This window comes from Neopsephotus bourkii, unplaced genomic scaffold, assembly GCF_033783945.1.
Source record: "Neopsephotus bourkii isolate Nb327-2 ecotype Australia unplaced genomic scaffold, CSIRO-AGI_Nbou_v1 NB_196, whole genome shotgun sequence".
Lineage (NCBI taxonomy): Eukaryota > Metazoa > Chordata > Aves > Psittaciformes > Psittacidae > Neopsephotus > Neopsephotus bourkii.
The window spans coordinates 13,689,159-13,710,499 of record NW_026900709.1 but is presented as its reverse complement, the minus strand read 5'-3'; the positions used below and the strand labels follow the sequence as shown (position 1 = coordinate 13,710,499).

The 21,341-nt window shown below is 39.5% G+C and overlaps 1 protein-coding gene across 6 annotated transcripts in view; it reads right to left on the bottom strand.

Moving 5' to 3' along the window:
• The window catches only part of ABCB11 (ATP binding cassette subfamily B member 11), a 45,418-nt gene that overhangs the window by 22,595 nt on the left and 1,482 nt on the right, over positions 1–21,341 (bottom strand). For 4 of the 6 annotated variants that reach the window (XM_061343160.1, XM_061343152.1, XM_061343136.1 and 1 more), the window contains exons 2-12: positions 18,484–18,505; positions 17,036–17,083; positions 16,897–16,945; positions 14,735–14,976; positions 12,666–12,753; positions 11,646–11,779; positions 9,598–9,769; positions 7,011–7,135; positions 6,083–6,257; positions 3,375–3,488; positions 1,215–1,325 (exon numbers count right to left, since the gene is read on the bottom strand). In XM_061343160.1, coding sequence (XP_061199144.1) covers positions 1,215–1,325; positions 3,375–3,488; positions 6,083–6,257; positions 7,011–7,135; positions 9,598–9,769; positions 11,646–11,779; positions 12,666–12,753; positions 14,735–14,976; positions 16,897–16,945; positions 17,036–17,083; positions 18,484–18,505 — 1,280 coding nt within the window. Of the gene's footprint in view, positions 1–1,214; positions 1,326–3,374; positions 3,489–6,082; positions 6,258–7,010; positions 7,136–9,597; positions 9,770–11,645; positions 11,780–12,665; positions 12,754–14,734; positions 14,977–15,656; positions 15,822–16,896; positions 16,946–17,035; positions 17,084–18,483; positions 18,506–21,341 lie in introns of those variants that run through there. The other 2 variants (XM_061343128.1, XM_061343146.1) reach the window with 2 other exon arrangements.

Sequence of the window (21,341 nt, the reverse complement as noted above, 5' to 3'; positions counted from 1 at the left end):
ACAAAGAGTTGTGGTCAATGGCTCAATGTCCGGCTGGAGACCAGTAATGAGTGGTGTCCCTCAAGGATCGGTGTTGGGACCGGTCTTGTTTAACGTCTTTGTCGCTGACATGGACAGTGGGATTGAGTGCGCCCTCAGCAAGTTTGCCCATGACACCAAGTTGTGTGGTTCGGTTGATACGCTGGAGGGAAGGAATGCCATCCAGAGGGACCTTGACACGCTTGTGAGGTGGGCTGATACCAACCTCATGAAGTTTAACCATGCCAAGTGCAAGGTCCTACACCTTGGTCGGAGCAATCCCAGACACAGCTACAGGCTGGGCAGAGAAGAGATTCAGAGCAGCCCTGCGGAGAAGGACTTGGGGGTGCTGGTCGATGAGAAAATGAACATGAGCCAGCAGTGTGCGCTTGCAGCCCAGAAAGCCAACCGTATCCTGGGCTGCATCAAAAGGAGCGTGACCAGCAGGTTGAAGGAGGTGATCCTGCCCCTTTATTCTGCTCTCGTGAGACCTCACTTGGAGTATTGTGTGCAGTTCTGGTGTGCTCAACATAAAAAGGACATGGATCTGTTGGAACAAGTCCAGAGGAGGGCCACAAGAATGATCAGGTGACTGGAGCACCTCCTGTATGAAGATCGGCTGAGAAAGTTGGGGCTGTTCAGCCTGGAGAAGAGAAGGCTGCGTGGAGACCTCATAGCAGCCTTCCAGTATCTGAAGGGGGCATATAGGGATGCTGGGGAGGGACTCTTCATTAGGGACTGTAGTGACAGGACAAGGGGTAATGGGTTAAAACTTAGACAGGGGAAGTTTAGATTGGATATAAGGAGGAAATTCTTTCCTGTTAGGGTAGTGAGGCACTGGAATAGGTTGTCCAGGGAGGCTGTGAATGCTCCATCCCTGGCAGTGTTCAAGGCCAGGTTGGACGAGGCCTTGGGTAATATGGTTTAGAGCAAGGTGTCCCTGCCCATGGCAGGGGGGTTGGAACTTGATGAACTTAAGGTCCTTTCCAACCCTAACTATTCTATGATTCTATGTCAGAACGGTAAAATAAGCACAATGGTAAATAGAAGAACCCTTTAATGGAAAGATTATTTAGTCTACTTTTAAACACAGGAGCTGAGCTTCTGGGAAACAAATTCTACTGAAAATCTGAACTGATGAACTGGGATATTTTGTTCACAGTAATTGTGTGCACAGGAGGGTGATGAATAATTACCTTTATGTCTGGTCTGGAGGGATAATGGAACGTTACATTATGAAATTCGATTTCACCCCGTACTTTATCCAGCTTGTAGCCATCTTCTGACATGCAGTCAATGGCAGGTTTCTAGGATAGAATTTGTTGTGTTATTTGTTGTTAAACAGCCAGCACTGCTGCAGTAGAAAAATACTCCCAATACCATACAAAGCCATGGCACTTCTGTTTTAACAGCAACTGACTGCACTGGGCAACAGCAGGATCTGCCGCAGGGCTAGCAGGCAATGGACATGAAATTGAAAGTCAAAGTGATGGGGGAGTTTTCACTAGGGGGTAATGTCGGAAGAAGAATGCACCCTTGTCATCAGCTACTAATAAAGAGAAAAATGACTGATAGAGCTGAACCCAGGACAGCCCTCTATCATTTTAAGCTTACTGCAATTACCAGAGTCAGCCACTCAGCTAGTTTTTGCTGGAACAAAAGACTTGAGTGAGGCATTTTGAGTAAGCTAATTTAACTGTCTCCTCAGGAGTAAAATGGCACTACTTTGCTCATACACACATTCTCCTATGGCACTGAACAACCAGTTCACTGCTGCAAATCTGCATGCTTCACCACTTTGCATTTGAAACATCCATCCTTGCACATGCAATCGTAAGAGCTGGAATCCTGATTTGATGTTTTCCCATTACGGCTTTGGCTCTCATATACTTTTGGCTAGTCCTTGATTATGGTAGACTGCTAGACATGAGCAGAGAACCAAGAGAAATTTGAGGATTCCCAAAGAAATAAAATTTTCTGAGGATAGATTTCTGAAGCACAAAATATAGAGAATGAGCTAAAACTACAGCAACACCAATATTTAATAACTGAAATATGCATGAGTTTTATGTAGCCTATCAGATTGAAGGGAATTTTAATACAAGAAATGTGTATATTCTAAGATGCTAAGAGCAGCTAGAAGACTGGTTCGTCTTTAGGAATATATCTTACTTAAATTCATAGACTAAGCTATGAAGAAAGTTTCACTGATTCTGCAAATGAGAACCTCAGTACAGTGTAGTACTGAGTGTAGTGCCAGAAAAAAAAAAAAAACCTGTATCAGGGCAGAGCTGTGCTTGTACTGTCTAATCACAAATCTACAAATGCAGCAAGCAGATGGATCTACTTTTGTCACCCTTTCTCTAGACAGATAAAATCTCACTTTAATTTGCCTTTTTTACTTTAAGGTTACCTGACTCAGCCTTATCTTGAATTTTGTGATTAATTCTAACTGTTGCAACTCTTCGTGCTTTTTAATTTTTTCCCTAAAACCCACTTCCCTTATTAATCTCTTTTTATCTTAGAGCTTTAACTCATGAAGTACATTTGTAATCCATGTGTTAGCATTACTACAAAACACTGATGGGTTACTAAAAAGCTCATTAGCGTTATCACAGCCCCTCTAGCCTTCTTTATATATCCTTATGTGCTCTGTAAAAGACAAGCAGCATTTTAATGTGTTTACAGAGCCTTTAGCACAATATAAAGCTTGCCAATGACCAGGGATACTACATACTGCTAACAAATCAGTGGTATTCTGCCAACCGCTAAATTTATACGGATAAAAAAGGAATCATCAATAAATGCCAGTGGTTCTCAGACTTTCTCATACAACCTTATTTCAAATATCTGTCTGGATAAAATTGTAGTTAACATTTATGGCTGCTTCGTGACCAGTACCTGTGTTTCTTTGGTCCCATTTTAACCCTGAGTAACTCTTGGAGAGGTGACAGAGGCCACCTTTGCCGCTAATGCCAGTAGAGTTACATCTTTTGATGCCATCTAGAGACTGGGGGTTAGATGTCTGCTGCAAGTTTGGCTGCAAGGTGTCTATCACTGCCTGCCTGTACACTTCCCATGGGCCAGCACTGATCAGTAATTGTATATAAGGAGATATGGGAGTAAGGAACTGTAGTAGCTGAGGTAAAACTTCATTATTCAGAAACACTAAGGAATCGGTTTTCAACCGTCTTGAGCCCATGTGCATGCTGTTAGACCTGTCCATTGCAGTCAATTTTTCTTTAATTGCACTAATTTTTCCTCATTTACACAGTACATAAAACTACTACTGCTTGAGGCTTATTTAATTATTTTTTCTATTACAAAGTGACACATTTTAGAAATGCATTACTTACTTTATCTATTGTTTCAAAAATGTTTACTGCAGCCCCACGGCCAGTGGCAAAGGCTTCCAGACAGGGAGATGCCTGACCAAGATTTAAAGCTCCTACTAAAACACCAAAGAAAACCTGAAGAAGTGCAAAAAGAAATTAACAAAATATGACATCACATTTTTATTACAGTTTAGATCTTAGAGAGGCAAATCAAACTAAACGGCTTAATGGCTTCTTGTGGATCAGCTCAGCTGCACTGATTCACTATATGAGCATAATTAGCCCACAAGAAAGCAAACAAATGCATCTTAGGAGGGATTTTCACTCTTTTACAACTTTGCTTCCAGGCTGAAGTAAATCAACTTAGCTCATATTTGCTCTGTCCTAAAAATGTGTGCACCCAAATATTTACTGAAGTGCCACTGATGTATTTTTAAAGCACCTCAATTTGGTTGGGTGTCTGTGGCTTGAAGCAAGGGCTGGAACTGATCATCAGTGGCAAGTAGATTATTTTGGGCATGTCTTTTACCAATAAGCAGATGGGAAGCTACAACAATTCAAAAAATAAATAAGCCTAAACCACTGTGTTACAGCCTTTGTTGGAGGCTGTTCTGGGCAAAGCAATCACAAAATGACTGAATTTTCAACCCTTGCTGAAGTCAGGAAGAAGGTCAGCAAAAGCTTCACCTTAGACTTCCTTTGGCCTGTTTGGGATACTGATTGGCAGAATTCCTTGGAAACATTACTGAAGGAGAAAGGGGTCCAGAAAGGCTAGACACCCTTCAACAATGAAATCCTTAAGGTGCAGGAGCAGGCAGTCCCTGTGTGCTGAAAATCAAACTAGCAGGGAAGAGACCAGCCTGGGTGAACAGGGAGATACTGCTTGAACTCAGGGAAAAAAAGAATTTATCACCTGTGGAAGAAGGGGTTGTCACCCCATGAAAAGTACAAGGATGCTGTTAGGTTATGTAGAAAGAAAGGTGAAGGCACAGATGGCCGCTGCCATAAAAGAGAATAAATACTACTTTTACAAATATTTTATATGCATACAAATATATATATTTGGTCTCAGCTAGCCTTTTGAATACAACACAAATAGTAGTCAGGATAAATGGGCAAAGTGTATAAGGAAATGCTACTGTTAAGAAAGAATGGAAAGTACATGGGACTCAGTTCTCCTTTGCACCCTGGTGATGTTTACTGAGAATAATCCCATGGCTAAAGTGGAAGAAACTACTGTATACATACTGTGTACTGCAAACATCTATACTGTGATGTATAGATCATGCTGTAAGCTCACACTCAGCTTTACTACAATCTAATTTTCTTATATGAAAGAGCTCCACAAGTAAGTAGGTTATATGTATGTCAATCAATCGCAAACATTAAGAGAGAGCAGGTTCTGTATGTCTGATAGAAGAAGGGAAGAGCAATGTTTAGTGTATCTCAGTTCAGTATGGCTGATCATGTAACGAAAAACATTACAGTTTTTCAGAAACCAAGAAAAGTGTATTTAAATGCTTTTTATCTACAAATCCTCCCTTCCTCTCCCCTGCCGGACTAGGAGTACATGGTAGAAAACATGAAGCACAAGAAAGATGACTGGAAACTGAAAGAGGAGTGGAAGCATAAGGGAGAGTCTCTCCATTGAGAGCTCAAATTTTTCAGCTACAGGGTAGCTCCCCACTATTTGCCACTTGTCATTTGGAAGCACTGAACTATAGTTATCATGGGTAAGGCAAGAAAATTGCTCACTTTGTTTTTCACTGCATTAACTTCTATCAACTACTGATGTCAAGAGCAGTTGCAAGTGATTTCCAGTAAGGAACATCCTCCTTGAACAGAATGACTCAATTTTACAATGTTCTCAGAGTAATTTACCAAGCTCTATTTAGCAGGAAGCTTTGCACTGCATGCTGCTGGTGCTTGGGAGCTCTCATGGTGTGCAGTAGGCAGAGAAGGAGCAGAAAGAGATGTCTCATCAGAACACCCAGGATTTATCAAGTTTCGGGAAAAATTTACTCTGTGTCTGCACTGGAGATTGCCATTTGGGCAGTCCTGGCTTAAAGCAAATTACCAAAATACCAGCAGATGCTGGTTTTATTGCATTTAGGTCATCAGTGTCTAAAGCATCAACTGTGCAAAAGTGGATGCATGAACGCTGTAGAGGTGAGTAAATTTTTTGTATACACTGCAGGAGCCACAGCCCTGTGTGTTTTAATCAGCATATATGTTTAAATGTTCTTTATCATCTATAGAGCTGGGTGGGCAATTAGCAACAGAAAATGGTGATTCAAAGGAACAGAAGCTGTTCATGAGATAGAGTTTAGATGTGATAAAACTTTTCTTTGATTAGGCTTCTCTTCACCGCAATGGGGTTTTTCATCATAAAGATTAAGTTCTTCAGAGAAGCCAATATCCCAGAAGCCACATGCTTACCCACAGAATGGTAAAGCTAGTTTAAGGGTTCTGTTAATTGTGTAGAAGGCTCTCAAACAAAAGAATTATGATCACTGCAGTAGGCAGCATTTCAAATCTTTAAAATAAACATTAATTAGGGTTTTTTTTAATCTCACACAATTCTTTCATATACTTTAACACATATACTGAAGAAAAACCACACTGAGTGTTAACATTGAGCCACTAGATACTAGAACACTACAAAAATGTATCCCAGAATTCATGTTTTAAGAAAGTCCAGAAAAGCTGCATCTAGCTAAAATGGGTACCTGCAGAAGAGTGCCAGGTGAATACTCTTCTTCTTCAAGGACAAGTTTAGAGCCATACCAAAAAGCTAATGCATAACTCAGAAAAATTATAAGCCACATGTAACCAGTGAATAATCCCATTATTATTCCTTTTCGAATTCCCCAGTGCTGAGCAAACACCAGATTCTTATCATATCTGAAGGAAAAAAAAATGAAAGAGGATGAAATTAATTTGATTGAAAATTCAAAATCAGCAAAGACCAACAAAATGAGTCCTCTCCAATTACTGGCTACACTACAGTTAACAGAGGGTGTACATAAGGCTTGTACCTCTTACTCTGAAGTGAGAGACCACTGGTGAAACCAGAAATGCTCCCAGATCATGAAACTCTTGTATGATCTAGTGCAATAGGCACATGAAAACCCACTCTCACTGCAGATACTTTGCCACAGGGTTCGAGGTTTTATCAGAGTGACAGAGGATTCAAGAATATTGCCAATGCTTCAGAGCATGTCCTACAGTCGTGTTATGTTTTAAATGAATTTAAAAGAAATTTGCAGTTTAACATCATCAATTCATTATGTCTTGCTGGAACTAATTCTCTTACTTAGCTTGAAAATACCCAGAGTTTTCAGATGTGGTGCTGCAAAAGTGATATATCACACAACATTTAGGGGAAAACTTTACAGTACATTCCTACAAGAGTGAATGACTTGAAGATAGTATTGCTGATGTTGTATTTCACTGATTGACTGAATTATGAAACTGGTTGTGCATACAGTGTTATTTGTAACCTACATTTCTGTAACATGAATACAATGCTGAAAATTAACAGATAGTCACCATTGTACAACTTAGAGATTAATTGCAATGACGCTGTAGAGCATTACAGTGTTAGGTTACTACAGGAAAAAGAAATCAGAGACTTTACAATTTATCCAAACAAACCTTTCAACTTCTCTCTTCTCCCCGCCAAAAGCAGCCACTGTTCTGATGGATGAGAGCACTTCATCAGCCACAGCTCCAGCTTTTGCATAAGCCTTTAATTCTCGGCCTGTTAGTTTTGCCACAGCCTACAAAAGCATAAGAAATACTGGTTACACCTGAACTGTAGATACAGACAAGAACAGTGTTAAGCAGTACTGGCTGTAACACTGTGCTGTCTGCTCTGCTTGAGGTCACCTCCTCCACTCCAAGCAGGCTTTTATTAGGCATGCTGCATACTAGAAGACTTCTCTCTTCTTGTTTAGGGTGTATACCTCTGTAATGGATTAGAACCTAGCTGGGAGTTGATTCCCTCTCATGACTGAGAGCCATAACAAAGGATGTTGTTTGCCACAGTGTATTCAGCAGAGTGTATATGTTTGTGTTCATCATGACTGTCAGAAAGATGCAGGAAATCATATATGTGCACGTGTTCTATGACCTTCATACTTTGCCGCACTGGGGCGCCTGGCTAACACTCTCAGAGTGGACCACTGAGATCATGAGAAACTGCACAGTCCCACGAGTAACCGATTAGAGATCTGGCATAAAGCCAGTTGTTTTGATAAGAGTATAAAAGTGGGACCCTCTTGTGGCCATGAGAGTAACCTCACCTATGCGTGGATGCACCACATAGGAATGTTCTCAATTACCTGAGACTCCTGGCATCGGCTGCAGCGGGGTTTCTCAGCTGGAAGTGTGGGCCTGGATTATGATTCAGTGGTAATTGGTGATGTATTTCTTCTTAATTAATCTCTATTCTCTCTATACAGTAATGATCTAATGCATTGCTAACTTTCTTTGGCACTTTACTAATATACCTATATCTCTGATTTGCCTTATTATACTTATTCAGTATATATGTAGAGACATATTTACCTAATTCACATTAGTGTGCTTGCTTTTAGTGTGCTTACTGGCTTTTGTGTGCTTATTTAATAAACTCTGCATATTATACAGCTAGTGTGTGGTCACTTTGTGGTGTACCCTGTCTGTCAGCAGAACAACCACTGTAGCATATGTTCTGCAGAACAGTTATCCTCTTGGCCAACAACTTTGCTCCATGTAGCTAGAAAGAGCATCTGGCAACAAATGCTTTCCTTTCTTCTCTCCCTCTTTGCTTAAGAGGACTGCAGACTGTGGGTTTGTGCATGGTGGAAGGAAGGGGAGCTTAAGTAGCAAGAGCAGCCCTTCAGCCAGTGACAGAGCCCAGCTTCAGGAATAAGAGGTAATGGTAGTGGTGTGGGAAGGTGGAAACAGGTGTTGTCCACCACTGTGCTTTGTTTCTTGGGCTGACAGCATACAGGTCCCTACAGAGAGCGCTGGATGCCGAAAGCTTCTTAAGCTCAAATTAGTGGAACGACACGTAGTCCTGTACAATTCTACACAAAGATACTACGTTGGCCTGGGAATGACATATCACTAGAAAATGTAAAGTGACATTTGCTTTCTGTCTTCAAATACCCTATCCCAGGCATCTGTTAGCCACTTTTGGAGACAGAAAATCAGGCTAGATTGGTCTTGGGTCTGTTTTCTTTACTGTAAAAAGCAAAGACTTGGGCTGGAAAGGCTCATAAGCAGGAAACAACAGTCGGAATGTGAAAGGAAAGAGATGGGGACAGAGAAATAATGGAAAGGGGGAAAATGTGCTCAGAAAAAAACTGAAAATGAAGGAAAGAGACATTCGAGGGTTTATTTTATTTCCTGCCAGGATTCTGCTCTCCCCCTTCACACTGACTCATTATTCATGTCATCAGCTAGCAGCCAGCACAAGGTGCTAAAGGAAAGCAGGAAGACGAGAAATTAGTCAGTTACATTACAGGTTTGATAGCAAAATGTTCCTGACATAGAAGAAGTGGCATAGCCAAAGGGCTGAACTCAATAAAAGAACAGAGTGTGAAAGAGTGCAGAGAAGAAGCAGGAACTGCCCAGCCCTTATGGATGTGGAAGAATAGGTGAGAGGACAGAGGACCCTGCTGTTTCCCTCTTCACTGCGTTTCCTCTGCACAGTGACATGAAGTTTATAGGGAACGGACGGCAGAGCAGAACAAGAACAACAGGGAAAGGATGCAGCAGCTGCCTGGAGCAGGGACAGGCCGAGGGAAGTCTGAGCAGTTGTTTTCAACTATTTTATAGCTCTGAAACTTGATCATCTCTAAAAGCCACTAACTACACAGAGAAATCAAGCTCAATGTCTAGTAACCTTCTAAAATAGGTGTGTAGTAAAAGAAGGTGTAGGCCAGGTTCTGATCTCGGCAACTGTAATATCCATCCACAGGATGCAAAAGAATGTATGCTTACATTCCCATCTTAGAAGCAGGATATATTATTATAGGATTCAGAATAAGCAAAGTAGGAGGGGGTTTTGGCAGACAGTGATAAGGTGCTGCCTCCCCGCTCCCGTGCCCCCTGGGTGCTGCTGTGACCGTAATCTACCCCTCTTGACTTTAAAAGGGTGTAATAGCCTTCTCTTCCACCAATCCTCCTAGCTTTATGGCATGACCTTCCTTGCTCCTCATACCTCAACACAGACTTTTCACAATCCACTTACCAAGCCATAGACAGCTGCTCCAACCCCAAGCAAAGGGCTGACTGCGATGATAACCAAGGTCAGTTTCCAGCCACTGACAAATCCCAATAGGAATCCACACACAAAGGTGGTTAAGCGCTGGATAAAGATTGCTACTTGGTCAGCAATAGCCTCATTGATTTTGTTTACATCACTAAAAAAACAAAACAAGAAAAGAAAACACCACAAGATTGGTGAGTATATCTTTTGCTTGTGTTGCAGGTCTTGGACACATTTGAGTTAGTTGCTTTCCCTTGAAGAGGGTCATTTGTCACCTCTGTTCTTTCCACCATCATCCCTTCCAAAGACCCTGAGCTACAGAGAGAAAACCTGGTGCTTTTGCAAAGGCAGAAGGATTTTATGCACAGAATACAGCAGAGAAGATACTGTTTTCGCAGGTAAAGTTGGCCTGCCAGCAGACTCATTCACTAGCTGGTTCTTACTATTGTGCCCCAATTGATTTGAAGGAGGGGGCAGACACATCCCAATAGGATACAGCTGCCTGACAGTGGAAAAACAGTGCAGCTGATGTGGCATTCCTCCCATCATGGGGCACTGAGAATGTACTGTACTGCCCCTGCTAACAGGGTGGGAAAGGGAGGAGGGCTGTAACTCCCTTCTAGTTCCACTTTCCACCACCTCCTGGTTCCTCTCTGCACTCTATCAGATAGTTTATACTTTAAATGAGAGCAAGAGTAGGAAAACTGAGGAGGGCTACTTTATCACTGGAGGCAATGGGAAAACATGACAACTCTATCCTAAGGGGGACAGTAGAGCAGAGGTCAACATCATTTGACCTCTAGGCAGCTGCAGAGTTCATTTGTTCTCTCTTATGCATTGCCAACACAATGTCTTAAAGCAAAAGCCATTATATTCCTGCCACTCCCGGCTACTACCCCACCTTTGAGATTAGAAGAACTGGGAACTCCTGAAATAAATAGGAGCAAATGGTGTTGAGGTTTAAAGTGTAAAATTGTGAGTTCATTGATACATAAAGTGAAATTAGAGTCCTCTATTGAAAAAATGTAAGAGTGTTCAGTTGAAAAACATGTTTATATTTCTTCTGGTAAATGGTGAGGGGTTTTTTTATCCAGGAAGCTTTTTTCTAGGCACAGAACAATGTTGTTCAAAACACCAGGGAACAAAGTGTTATTTATTAAATACATGCTCAGTTCCTATTTTATGCCAGAGAAATTCTTTACAGTGACTTACAATTGGTGTTTATTCTTAAAAAAAAATACCACAGAAAGTCATAGATACCAATGGGCAGTGAGCAAAGGCATATAAATTCCCCTTCAACTACAGAAAAATCTGCAAATGTGACTACTATTATGCAGGCACAATTGAGAACAGGGAGCCATCTAGAGTCAGCATATTCATGTCACAGCTAACTTCAGTGCATAAACAGGAACCACTAGGAAAAGAAGCAAACCTTAAATTCCACTTCTCTCAGGGCTAAACGTTTACCCAGGATAAGAAGGTCTCTCCATTTACCTTGAGTCCATTTCTAAAGGCAGGTTTTTATGCCTTCTTTAGCAGAAGATTAAGAAAGGCTCTCTAAATATATATATATGTGTGTGTGTATATATATCTCTCCAACAAAATCAAAGAGTAGCCATAATGTAATGTTTTTTTCCTTTCTGGGAAGTGAGAGAGGGTTCAAATCCACATCTTCTTGTCTCTGGGCTCAGGGGACTGTGCACTGGCAACCAAATTATAGATCACTCTGAAAAGACTGGGCATAGGAGGAGGGAAGGATAGGACAAGCTGGCAAAAATAAACCAGTTCAAAATCCAACAAAACCCCACACATTTACTGACAGTCGAGGCACAACAGGGAAATAATTGTGGCTTAACAGTTATGGTACTTCAAGGATGGGGGATATGATCAGCCTGGTTCCTGCTTGCAGGAACATAGCTATATTTTATATTAGGAGGTGTTTGTCAAATGCCTAGTTATTGGCACTCTGTTGTGCTTGGAAGGAAGTGCAAAATGTTCTCTGTAGCATATGCTTTTTCTAGATTACTTACTCAGAAATTCGGGTGTTCAGCTCTCCCACAGATGTACAGTCAAACCAGCCTATATCCATTCGCATTACTTTCCTGAAATAAGCTTTCCTGATTTTCTGTATCTGACGAGCTGCAGCCATCACCCACAAGCAGATCTGGGAAGAGCATAATGTGGCTGATAAATTCTTTGTGCTCCCCACAAATGCACAAAAAGCAATTTGGCTAAAACTGGAAAGAGCAATTTGGCTATTCATAAAATTGCTATTCAGGTAAAATACATTCTAAGCTACACAGACATGGCAGTTGTTTTATGCTTCTGGTCTTTAAAGAATCCAAGAATCTTATGAAGCCTCTGGATCAAGCATTTGTCTCAGTTCTGATCGGCTGAGAGGAGACGCAAGTTCGATTGTGTTGTCACATGAATGCCATACAGACAAATATGTTTCCATCTACAGCTACAAGTAATAGAGAGATAGCAGCCATTCTGCTTCAGCAAAACTCTGGGATAGTTTTCAGGAGGGAGAATGGCAAGTGATATTAGAAATTATAAAAACTTCAAAAGCAGTGGACTCTATCTGGTTGTGCAGGAGTCATCCAAGCTTGCAGCTCATCTCAGTCATAAGGACTGAACCATTACTACAGAATATGAGGGTGTGATTCTTCAACACCAGTTTTACACTAGTATTTTACTCTGTAATATCTCTATAATAGAAACACAAGGCTCAACACAGTTGAGATGCCTACTGAGAAACTGCATGCCTTTCAGCTACATTGGGAGGGCATGTGGATCCCATAGTAACCACACTTGAGCATGTATTTCTTGCAGTGTGAAAGAAGCAGCATGCATTCATCTTACTGATTATATCCTTATACAAAGGTATGTATGCACAAATCCAAGGAAGCCTCAGAATGCCAAAGTTAACCAAATATGAACAAAAAGCTTTTGCTCTGCTCAATTTGGCAGCTGACTAAGCAGTTAAAAGGAAAATAATTATTTAGTGATTTAAACTTTCAAATCCAAATGTGGAACAAAATACTGACTTGAAGGTAGCCTAACACAAGTATGGCACAACCAATTCCTGCATAGTAACCTGCAAACTTGGTCATTTCTTGTTCAATATCCAGCAGCCTGAAAGGGAAAATAAATAAATAAATAAATAAATAAATAGAAGGGGAAAGAAAAAAAAAAGTTAGCAATATTGCTTTACATTTTTCAGGGGTTGCTAATCTGGGGTTTCTTTGAGTTAGAGTCACGTAAGCTGGCAAAGTCAGCTTGTTTTGCTGAGACATTGTTTCCCAGTACTAAGACTGCTGTCTAGCAGTGGGTGTTTTGTTGCTCTGCCTGTTGCACAGGGGTAGGGCACTGGCAAGTACCAGGAAACCCCACCGTCCTGGAGCAGCCTTGCAGTCTCTGAGGAACCCCACCAGGCTGCATATTCCAAAACAGCACAGGTGAGAGGGTGCTTTAGGTAAGAGTTGCCCAAAAAATTTCACTACATATTGAATGTGCTTACTTTGTGCCATTATACCAACTAACAACACTCAGTTTAAGCAGTGTTTTATGGGGAGAAATGAAAGCTACTAAAGTCAATTTGAGTATTACCATAAGCTTGCTAATCTGAAATGATAGTTTCTTTTAGCTCAAGTAGGAGTACTCAATTACTCCTAATATCAGTGAAAGGCATTGAGTTGCTGCTATTGAATTTACATTACTTTGAAATAAGCATTTCAGGTTTTTATTCACTATGCTTTTAGACATTTTTTTTAGAACACCCTGTAAGACAGCAAATTTTATTCTGTTTACCCTGAATTTGGTACGCTGACATTTTAAGACAAAAGGGGACACTATAGACCTGACCTGATCCCTCACAAAAAACAATCACAGGAACAACTCATGTGCCTGATACATACACAGTATAATTGTTAATACTTTAATTAACGTCATGGAGCAGATCTTCCTGGAAACTATGTACATAGAAAATAAGGAGGTGGTTGGTGGCAACCAACAGGGCATGTAGGGATAGGACAAGGGGAAATGCTTTAAACTGAAAGAGGGTAGATTTAGCTTAGATATAAGGAAGAAATTCTTCACTGTGAGAATGATGAGGCACTGGAACAGGTTGCCCAAAGAAACTGTGGCTGCTCATCCAACCTCAAGGCCAGGTTGGACAGGTCTTTGAGTAATCTGGTCCCTGCCTATGGCAAGGGGGCTGGAACTAGGTGATCCTTTAGGTCCCTTCCAACCCAAACCATTCTAATAGGTTCTTCGAATGTATACTGCCTGGTGCATAGCTGCTGCTTCAGAAGAACAGAAGTCTATAGCAAATCCTATGTTCCGTGTGCTGGTCCCATCTCAGAGGGCTGGCTTGGACAGCCTGGAGCAAAATCATTTAGCCCAAGTCACCTACATCTACAAATGTGAACTAATTCCCATGTGCTTAGAATTTCAGAGACCTTTAGACAAGTAACTTTTAATTCTAATTAATTATCTAATTAAATGTCACTCAGAGATTAGAAAGCTCTTGCAATGATGCCCTGAAAAATGAGCATTAGGAAAGGTTACGGATTCAGATTTGGCTTTGACAGGTATCTGTACCTGAATGAATCATCTAGACTCCATTTATTACTGTTAATGGAAAGAAACAGGCACTCTTACAGGGCATTTCATCTGACCTTCCTTAGACATCTCCCATAAACTAAGATTAATTGCATCCTAGAAGTGCTCATTTCTCTTCAATGACTAAAGTTTGCCTAACTTTTTTGGAAATCAGCAGGTACCTATAGGTACTTAAGTCTTAACCAAAATGACCAGAAGTCATTATTACTTACAGTGTCATCAGAGAAAACAGGTTAATTAACTCGGATGTGTAGCAGATGCAACTGTTACCAGAACAATCATCAAAGAATATCCTTGCTGACATCTATAGCTGAAAGACCAAGACCCAATCTGGCCTTCTCTCCCTCCAGGTAGTATTTCCAGCTCTGTAACAAATTATGCCCATTTTCTGCCTTATGTGAGGTTTAAAGCCTGAACTGGACCTTCACTAGCAGTACAGTCTCTGACAAGCTATAATAACAAAGGAATGGAAATAAATACATCTGCCACTTACCCACATCTTATTGTGGTGTTCTTTTCATTCTGATGAATAGTACCATTAATCCAGACTATGGTGTTATTTACACATGTCTTGCCTGGGTCTTTAAGTTCTTGCATTTCAATGTCATATTCAATAAATGTGTCTGCCATTGCACCAAACACAAGCAACACAGCTGGCTGGGCTGCTCCATGAACAATAGCACAGAAACTACCAACAGCCATCATTAAGATTTCCGTAGATGAGGAAAATCGAAACTAAAGAGATGGGAAAAAAATATGGTCTCTGCTGAGAGGCAGTCTTAATGATGTATAAATCATCAATCAGGTGGATCACATACAAAATCATTGTCTTTAAATTTCAGAATTATCTTCAATACAGAAAGAAGACAAATCTCTCTCTCCAATCTAGTCTAATTGCACCTGTGATTACAGTATTATAAATTATGAGCTCCCTTTTAGCTGACAGCAGAACCTGCCCATGTGAATGAATGTATTATCATATAACATTAATAGCCCAATATCATTCCACATTATCATCATTCCAGAAACTAGCTAAAAGACTAAGAATAGTAATTATAGTTCATATATATGGTCTGCTCTGCAGATTTTCTGTGGGGGTGGAGGAAGAGGGAAGAGAGGAAAAAGCCTCAGGGCACTATACAGAGCCACTGAATAAAGTTAGCTAATTTCTCAAAAGCCTAGGGTACTGTGGTAGAAAGCTAACTAAAGTCACAGAGCAAGTTCTCACAGTTAATATCCTAAAATGCATTGGCTTAGGCAGGCAATTGTGCACTTGTTCTTAATCTGTGAGAATGTATAGAAATATGCCATAGCATGCAGTTAAAAAAAGGACTGAGCTAAGACCTATTACCTTACATTTCCCATGGGCCAAGAGCACGCACACGTGCAGCTGGTGTCTAAGCAACTTAAGTTACCTTTGCCGTGATTTTGTGAAGTCTGATTCTCAGGTTGAAGTCATGCATAAATATATACATTAAACTGTCCATATAGAACATCAGTATCAAATGCTGTATGTTTTGAAATAGGAGTGTAAAAAGGAATCATAGCCTGCTGATGAACCTGTCCAGGTTCTGTAGGTGCTATAATGTGTCTAAGAGAAGAAAGGGTGGGAATTTGGAGCACATATGAAAACATTAGGACAGAGACAAGATAAAGGGAAAAACAAGTCAGTTAAAGTCAGTTAACATAAAAGAGAAGTAATTAAAAGGTCTTCTTACAATAAAAGAAGAAAACCGTACCACTACCACTGTTTTGCAAACCTTACTTATAAGAACTCTAGGAATTCCCTTGATTAAAAAAAAAAAAAAGAAAAAGCCATAAACACAGAGAAAAGGCAGAGAGATATGTGACATCTATCTGTCATCATATCTGATGCAAACATACTGTGCTTACCAACTGAATTTTAGTAGCTAAACAACTGTGCAAAACAGGCTACAGAATTCAAACAGAACTCAAACCACTCTGCTTGACAGGCAGAGCTCTCTGTGTGGACATACTGTTCTCTCCACCCAACTAAGAGCTGAGAATCTTAGCCAGATAGATTGCAAGCTCAGTACTACAGTCAGGATCATATTGGTTTGGACACATTACAGGCTAATTGTCTAGACTACATGCAGAACAGAAGCAATAAAACCTCTTAGCTGCATGCTGCTGTGTTAGACATCTCTCCACTACATTAATTTTAAAATTTAGATGCACCCTATGGGATTCCAAACCCATCAAAGGCTAGACATACCATACAGTATTGTGCATTCACAAGTTTCTATAGCTACAAGATCTTCTAATATGCATGGAGCTATTACAAGGGAGCTAAATTATCTGCCAGATTATCACATGGGAAATTTCTGGCAGAAAGAAGAATGAACAAAGGTCACCTAAATCCCTGCTGTGCACCGTAACTTTTTTACCCATATCTACATATCTCAATATCACATGTTTAATTTTCAATTATGACACAAATACTGATAATCAATACCAAACTGACAAAATGACAAAGGGTTCTATTAAATTCCCATTGACTTTAATGGCAGGACTTCATGCCAAATGATTTAATCCTTTAAAGTTTGGCTTAGTCACAGCTATTCCATATAGATTATTGTCACTTCTTCTGCAGCACAAGACACATAAAATATTTATAGCCATTGCTTTGATTACCAGCTGAAAGAAGCCAACACGAATATTGTTTTCTTTCTTTTCTGATGACCTTCAAGAACAGAAAACATAAAATTATAAAATCTTAGTATATATTTCATTCTACATGCAAAGACAGTAGACAGAATTGAACTTCACTCACTTTTCACTTTTCTTCTCTTTAAAAGGTTCTTCATATGTATGGAAATTCCTAGCAAAAATGGTAAGATATGACATTATTTCTTTTATTCTCTTGGTTGCTTCACTAATATTCCATTTTATTTGAAACATTTTGCCCAAAATTTTAGGAGACAAGCTGTTTCTTTCAGATTTATTTGGAACCAGTGATTTGATGATTCATTTAAATTTCAGACATTAACTAGAACAGAGGCTAGGTTAAAATGATCTGAAGGATTATGCTTTCTTTCATTAGTAGATCCTCAAAACACTGTTGCTGCAATGTGGCTATGTGGGTGCTTTGAGGTCAAGCGCTAATACTTTCTCTAAGACAGATAAATGTCCCGTTTCCACTCCCTTTTCTATTGCCTGTGTGTTCATATGTCCATAATAGCTATAAAATCTCTCATCCTACTATAGTGTCTTTTCTCAGTGCTCACATTATGTATTGCTATTCTGTATGATCAGTTAAAATCTAAAGGACTAGTTGCACCATTATTCATACTATAGCAAATAATCATCAGCTGTGTACATTCAGTGTTGAATGAGTAGAGATTTTATTTTGGATTTATTTTTTTTTAATGAAACAAATGAATTTGAGCTCTATTTGTCAACAGCTTTTTAGAAGCCAAATCCTAGAAAGCCTGAAGGAAACTTCATATGTGTAGTAGGTAGGACCATATATGTATTACATGTGAAAGCTCAAGAGAACTTGGATTTCAAGATATGTGCAAGGACCATGGTAGACCTTGAATATTGGGCTGATGCTTTCTGATGTGGTCAACCTGTCAAAGGCAAAAATTAAAGAGATGCTTTTGCATCATCATTTTAAGAATACTTTTGAGACTGTGTATAATGTGTCAGAAAAAGCTGACACAAATTACAGTACCCATTCAGATTTCCAGTCTGCTACCAGAGTTGCTCCAAGATCCAGGAAGAGGGAAGCTTTTAACCCCAACTAAATCTCACATTATAGCTGAAGGTCAAGGTCTCTAAATCTTTTCAGTTTTTAACTATCCAGCATTCTATGTTTAAATCTTAATATTTAAACTCAGATGAGGTGAGTTAATTCCATTTATTTGAAAGCCTCACAGTAAAGCTTTAAGAGAAATTAATCAAGATTGATTAAAATTCTGAAAAAAAACCCCTCATTTCTCAAGCTAAAAGAACCAAAGAAAGATAAATCTGAATGTCAAAAATATTTTCAGAAGAAAGGCCATATTTTTCTGCCATTATTTTATATATTTTTAAAGGTTTCTTGGTCTGGTTTGGTCTACCTTTGTCAGTTGTATCAAACAAGACAATTCAACTCCTAGAGAACAGCTTTTTGTTAAATACCATACATTCTATAAATGCATCAATTTGACTCAATGACATTCACTTCTTTGAATATTCCTCAAAATATTGATTGTCCTGTTTGTGTACATGACTTACTCTGATTTCTTGAAGCTGTTACCTGTTAGGGAACATAAATGCAGAGTCTAGTTAATAACTATTGTTAAAGTACATAATCTTCTGTAGATGCAAAACACAAACCCCAGAGCCCGATAAGACTGATCATTCCCGCGTTATAAGCATCTTATTCCACTGACAGATCTAGCTAGGGGCAGAAATTGATATGGGTCCAAAAATTCCTTGGTAATTTTACACCAGTTTATGCCTGCTTTCTCTTGAAGAAGTAGTTTCAAGTTTTCAATCTCCCAGATGACAAAATGGTTTACACTAAATATATTGTTCAGAACATTTGCTAAAGAGAGCACATTTTCATTGCAAAGTCCTAGTATTCAACTATTTCTCTTGGACACCGTTCCATCAAGGAATACTACTCTACTGGCAGCCCATGCATGATCTCTGACAGAAGGAGAGGTTGCTCTTCTATCTTGCCTTCCAACAACACAGAGATTGCAAATCCTGTGAAAGAGAAGCAGCTCTTCCCCTGAAGGGTACAGTGAACTTCTCACACTGATGTCTATTCTTTGGACACTCTCTAAAGAGCCACAGTTTAGAGAAATTGAATTATACTACAAAATATAATTATGTTGTAGGTCAACTCCTGAGTCCCCAGAACAGCTCCATTACAAGAGATATTGTTAAACACATCATACCTGAAGCACAGTTTGTGTTGGCAGAGGCCCCAGAGAAGTGCTATCATAAGGGCTAATGAAGAAAATATTTGCTATACATCACCTGAGATGGCAATGGACAAAGAGCTAGTTTTATGTATACAATACAGTTTGAATAATCTAAGGGCACTGGGCATATGCACCTTGCTCATTTATGATGTGTTTGGCAGCTCAGCATCAGGTTAAGAACCACAGTATGCTTTTTAAGCAGTGCCTTCCTTTCTTCAGGTCTAGTGACAACACTGAGCAGGCAAAGGCATCTCACAGAGCAAAGACAGAGGAACTTTGCATCACAGTTCACAGAGGGTGTAAAGACAAATTTTGTGGGCAACCATGAATTTTGCCTACATCATTTTCCTACCCCAGGGAAGAAGGCTTTTCCACTGTCTTCAGGGTTTTGCATATCCCAAGGCAACCATGATAGATGGAAGCAGTCCAAGTCTGGGACTGAGGGAACAGCTCATTGCATCTCCTTTTGGGAGTTAATAAGATAACCTTCTTTGGCTTCAGCTAACAATGACTTTATTGGTTTTATTCTGCTCTGTTATCTATTAGGGGAAGGTAAAAAGAAAAGATTCTTTCAATAAGGACACACGTGTACCCCAAGAATCCTAGACCTTTTCCACAAAGGTTCTAATGTGTAAAATCGTTGTTACAAAGATTCACTTGATGTTAGAAGAGAGCTGGTTACAAAGGAGAAAGAAACATCTGATTTCAGTTTTTTTAAGTTTGGCAGCTGGTAACAACTGTAGTGGTTTGTAACCATTCCTGGAAGTTTCTCCAGGGTTTATCAGAAAAGTTTAGGTTTAGGGAAAGCTTCCTCTGCAGGCTGGTAATGTGTTTTGCAAAAAATGAAGGAATTGGCTACTGGCAAGAAAGTGGGAAGAACAAGTCTGGTGAAATAGCTTTCTGAGTCATATCAATTTAGAGAGCAAAATAAGCATTCTCCAAAGGTGAAGAAATCCTAATCTATGAACTTGGAGGAAAAAGAGTATATCAATGCTATTCAAGAGTGTGAAGAACTGAAGGCCAGCAGTTTTTAAGCAGGAGGAGAATCTGGAGTGATGTTACCTATGTTTAATTTGAAAGAAAGAAAGAGATGAGTAACAGTTCACACTGCTACAATTGAAAAAGTAGAAAAAGAGGACAGAACATAATTTTTATAGAAAATAATGTAGGGAAATTGACAGAATTTATTAACCCTAAAGAAAAGAGCTATAGTAATCTTTGAATTCTCAGAAAATTTTGAAAGAGGAATTAAGGCATTTAGGGAAGAAACTTTACAGCTTGAAAAATGCACAGAATCAAGGAAACGCTGAAGACCATTGTCAAGAAAATGAGATTTTACTGGTATTGTGAAAACACAGTAAAAGTTAAGCCTGGGGAAACCTGATATTTGATTCAAGTGACGAAAAATTGTTCTCTAAAGGCTCCCAGCTAAAGCTGGCTCTTTACTACTCCTAGTGTAGTGGTGGTCAAGAGTTGATCTGTGGAGGGCTAATTCTTGTTAATATGTACAAAACATGTTATTGAAACAAAACTCACTTGAGATGAAATCAACAAGCAGAATGCCAGCAAGTCTATTCTCAAGGAAACTGAGAGACCAGACGCAAACTCATCTGACAAACCAAAAAAAAAAAAAAAAGAAAAAAAAAGAAAAGAAAAATAAAGCAAAACACAAACAATAAATAAAAAAAAAACTAAACACACTGGGTGGGGGGTGGGGGGAACCAAAAAAAAAAACCCCACAACCAAAAAAAACCAAACACCAAAAACACACCCCACACACACACACCAAAAAAAAAAAAAAAAAAACCCCAACAAAAAAAAAAAAAAAAAAAAAAAAAAAACCCTAACTGTGAAAAGTGGAACAGCTTTGGTCCCAACAGGAAGTCTTTTGCCAAAACCCCTTAACAAGTAAAAGCAACAAATAGGTAAGACAAACTAGCAGACAAAAGCAACCTCCCAAACCAGCTAGATAAATCAGAGCAATCTGGGAGTTCTAAGTGGCTAGAAGGGACAAACAGTTTTCAAACCAACAAGTAGAAAGACATACTGCTTTAAGATGTTCACTCCCTTTTCTCTTTCACTCCTCCACCAATATTAGAGCCCACAGTAACCCCATGCATTGAAACTGTCTTTAGTTAGCAGCCTAAGTGAGAAGTTTTA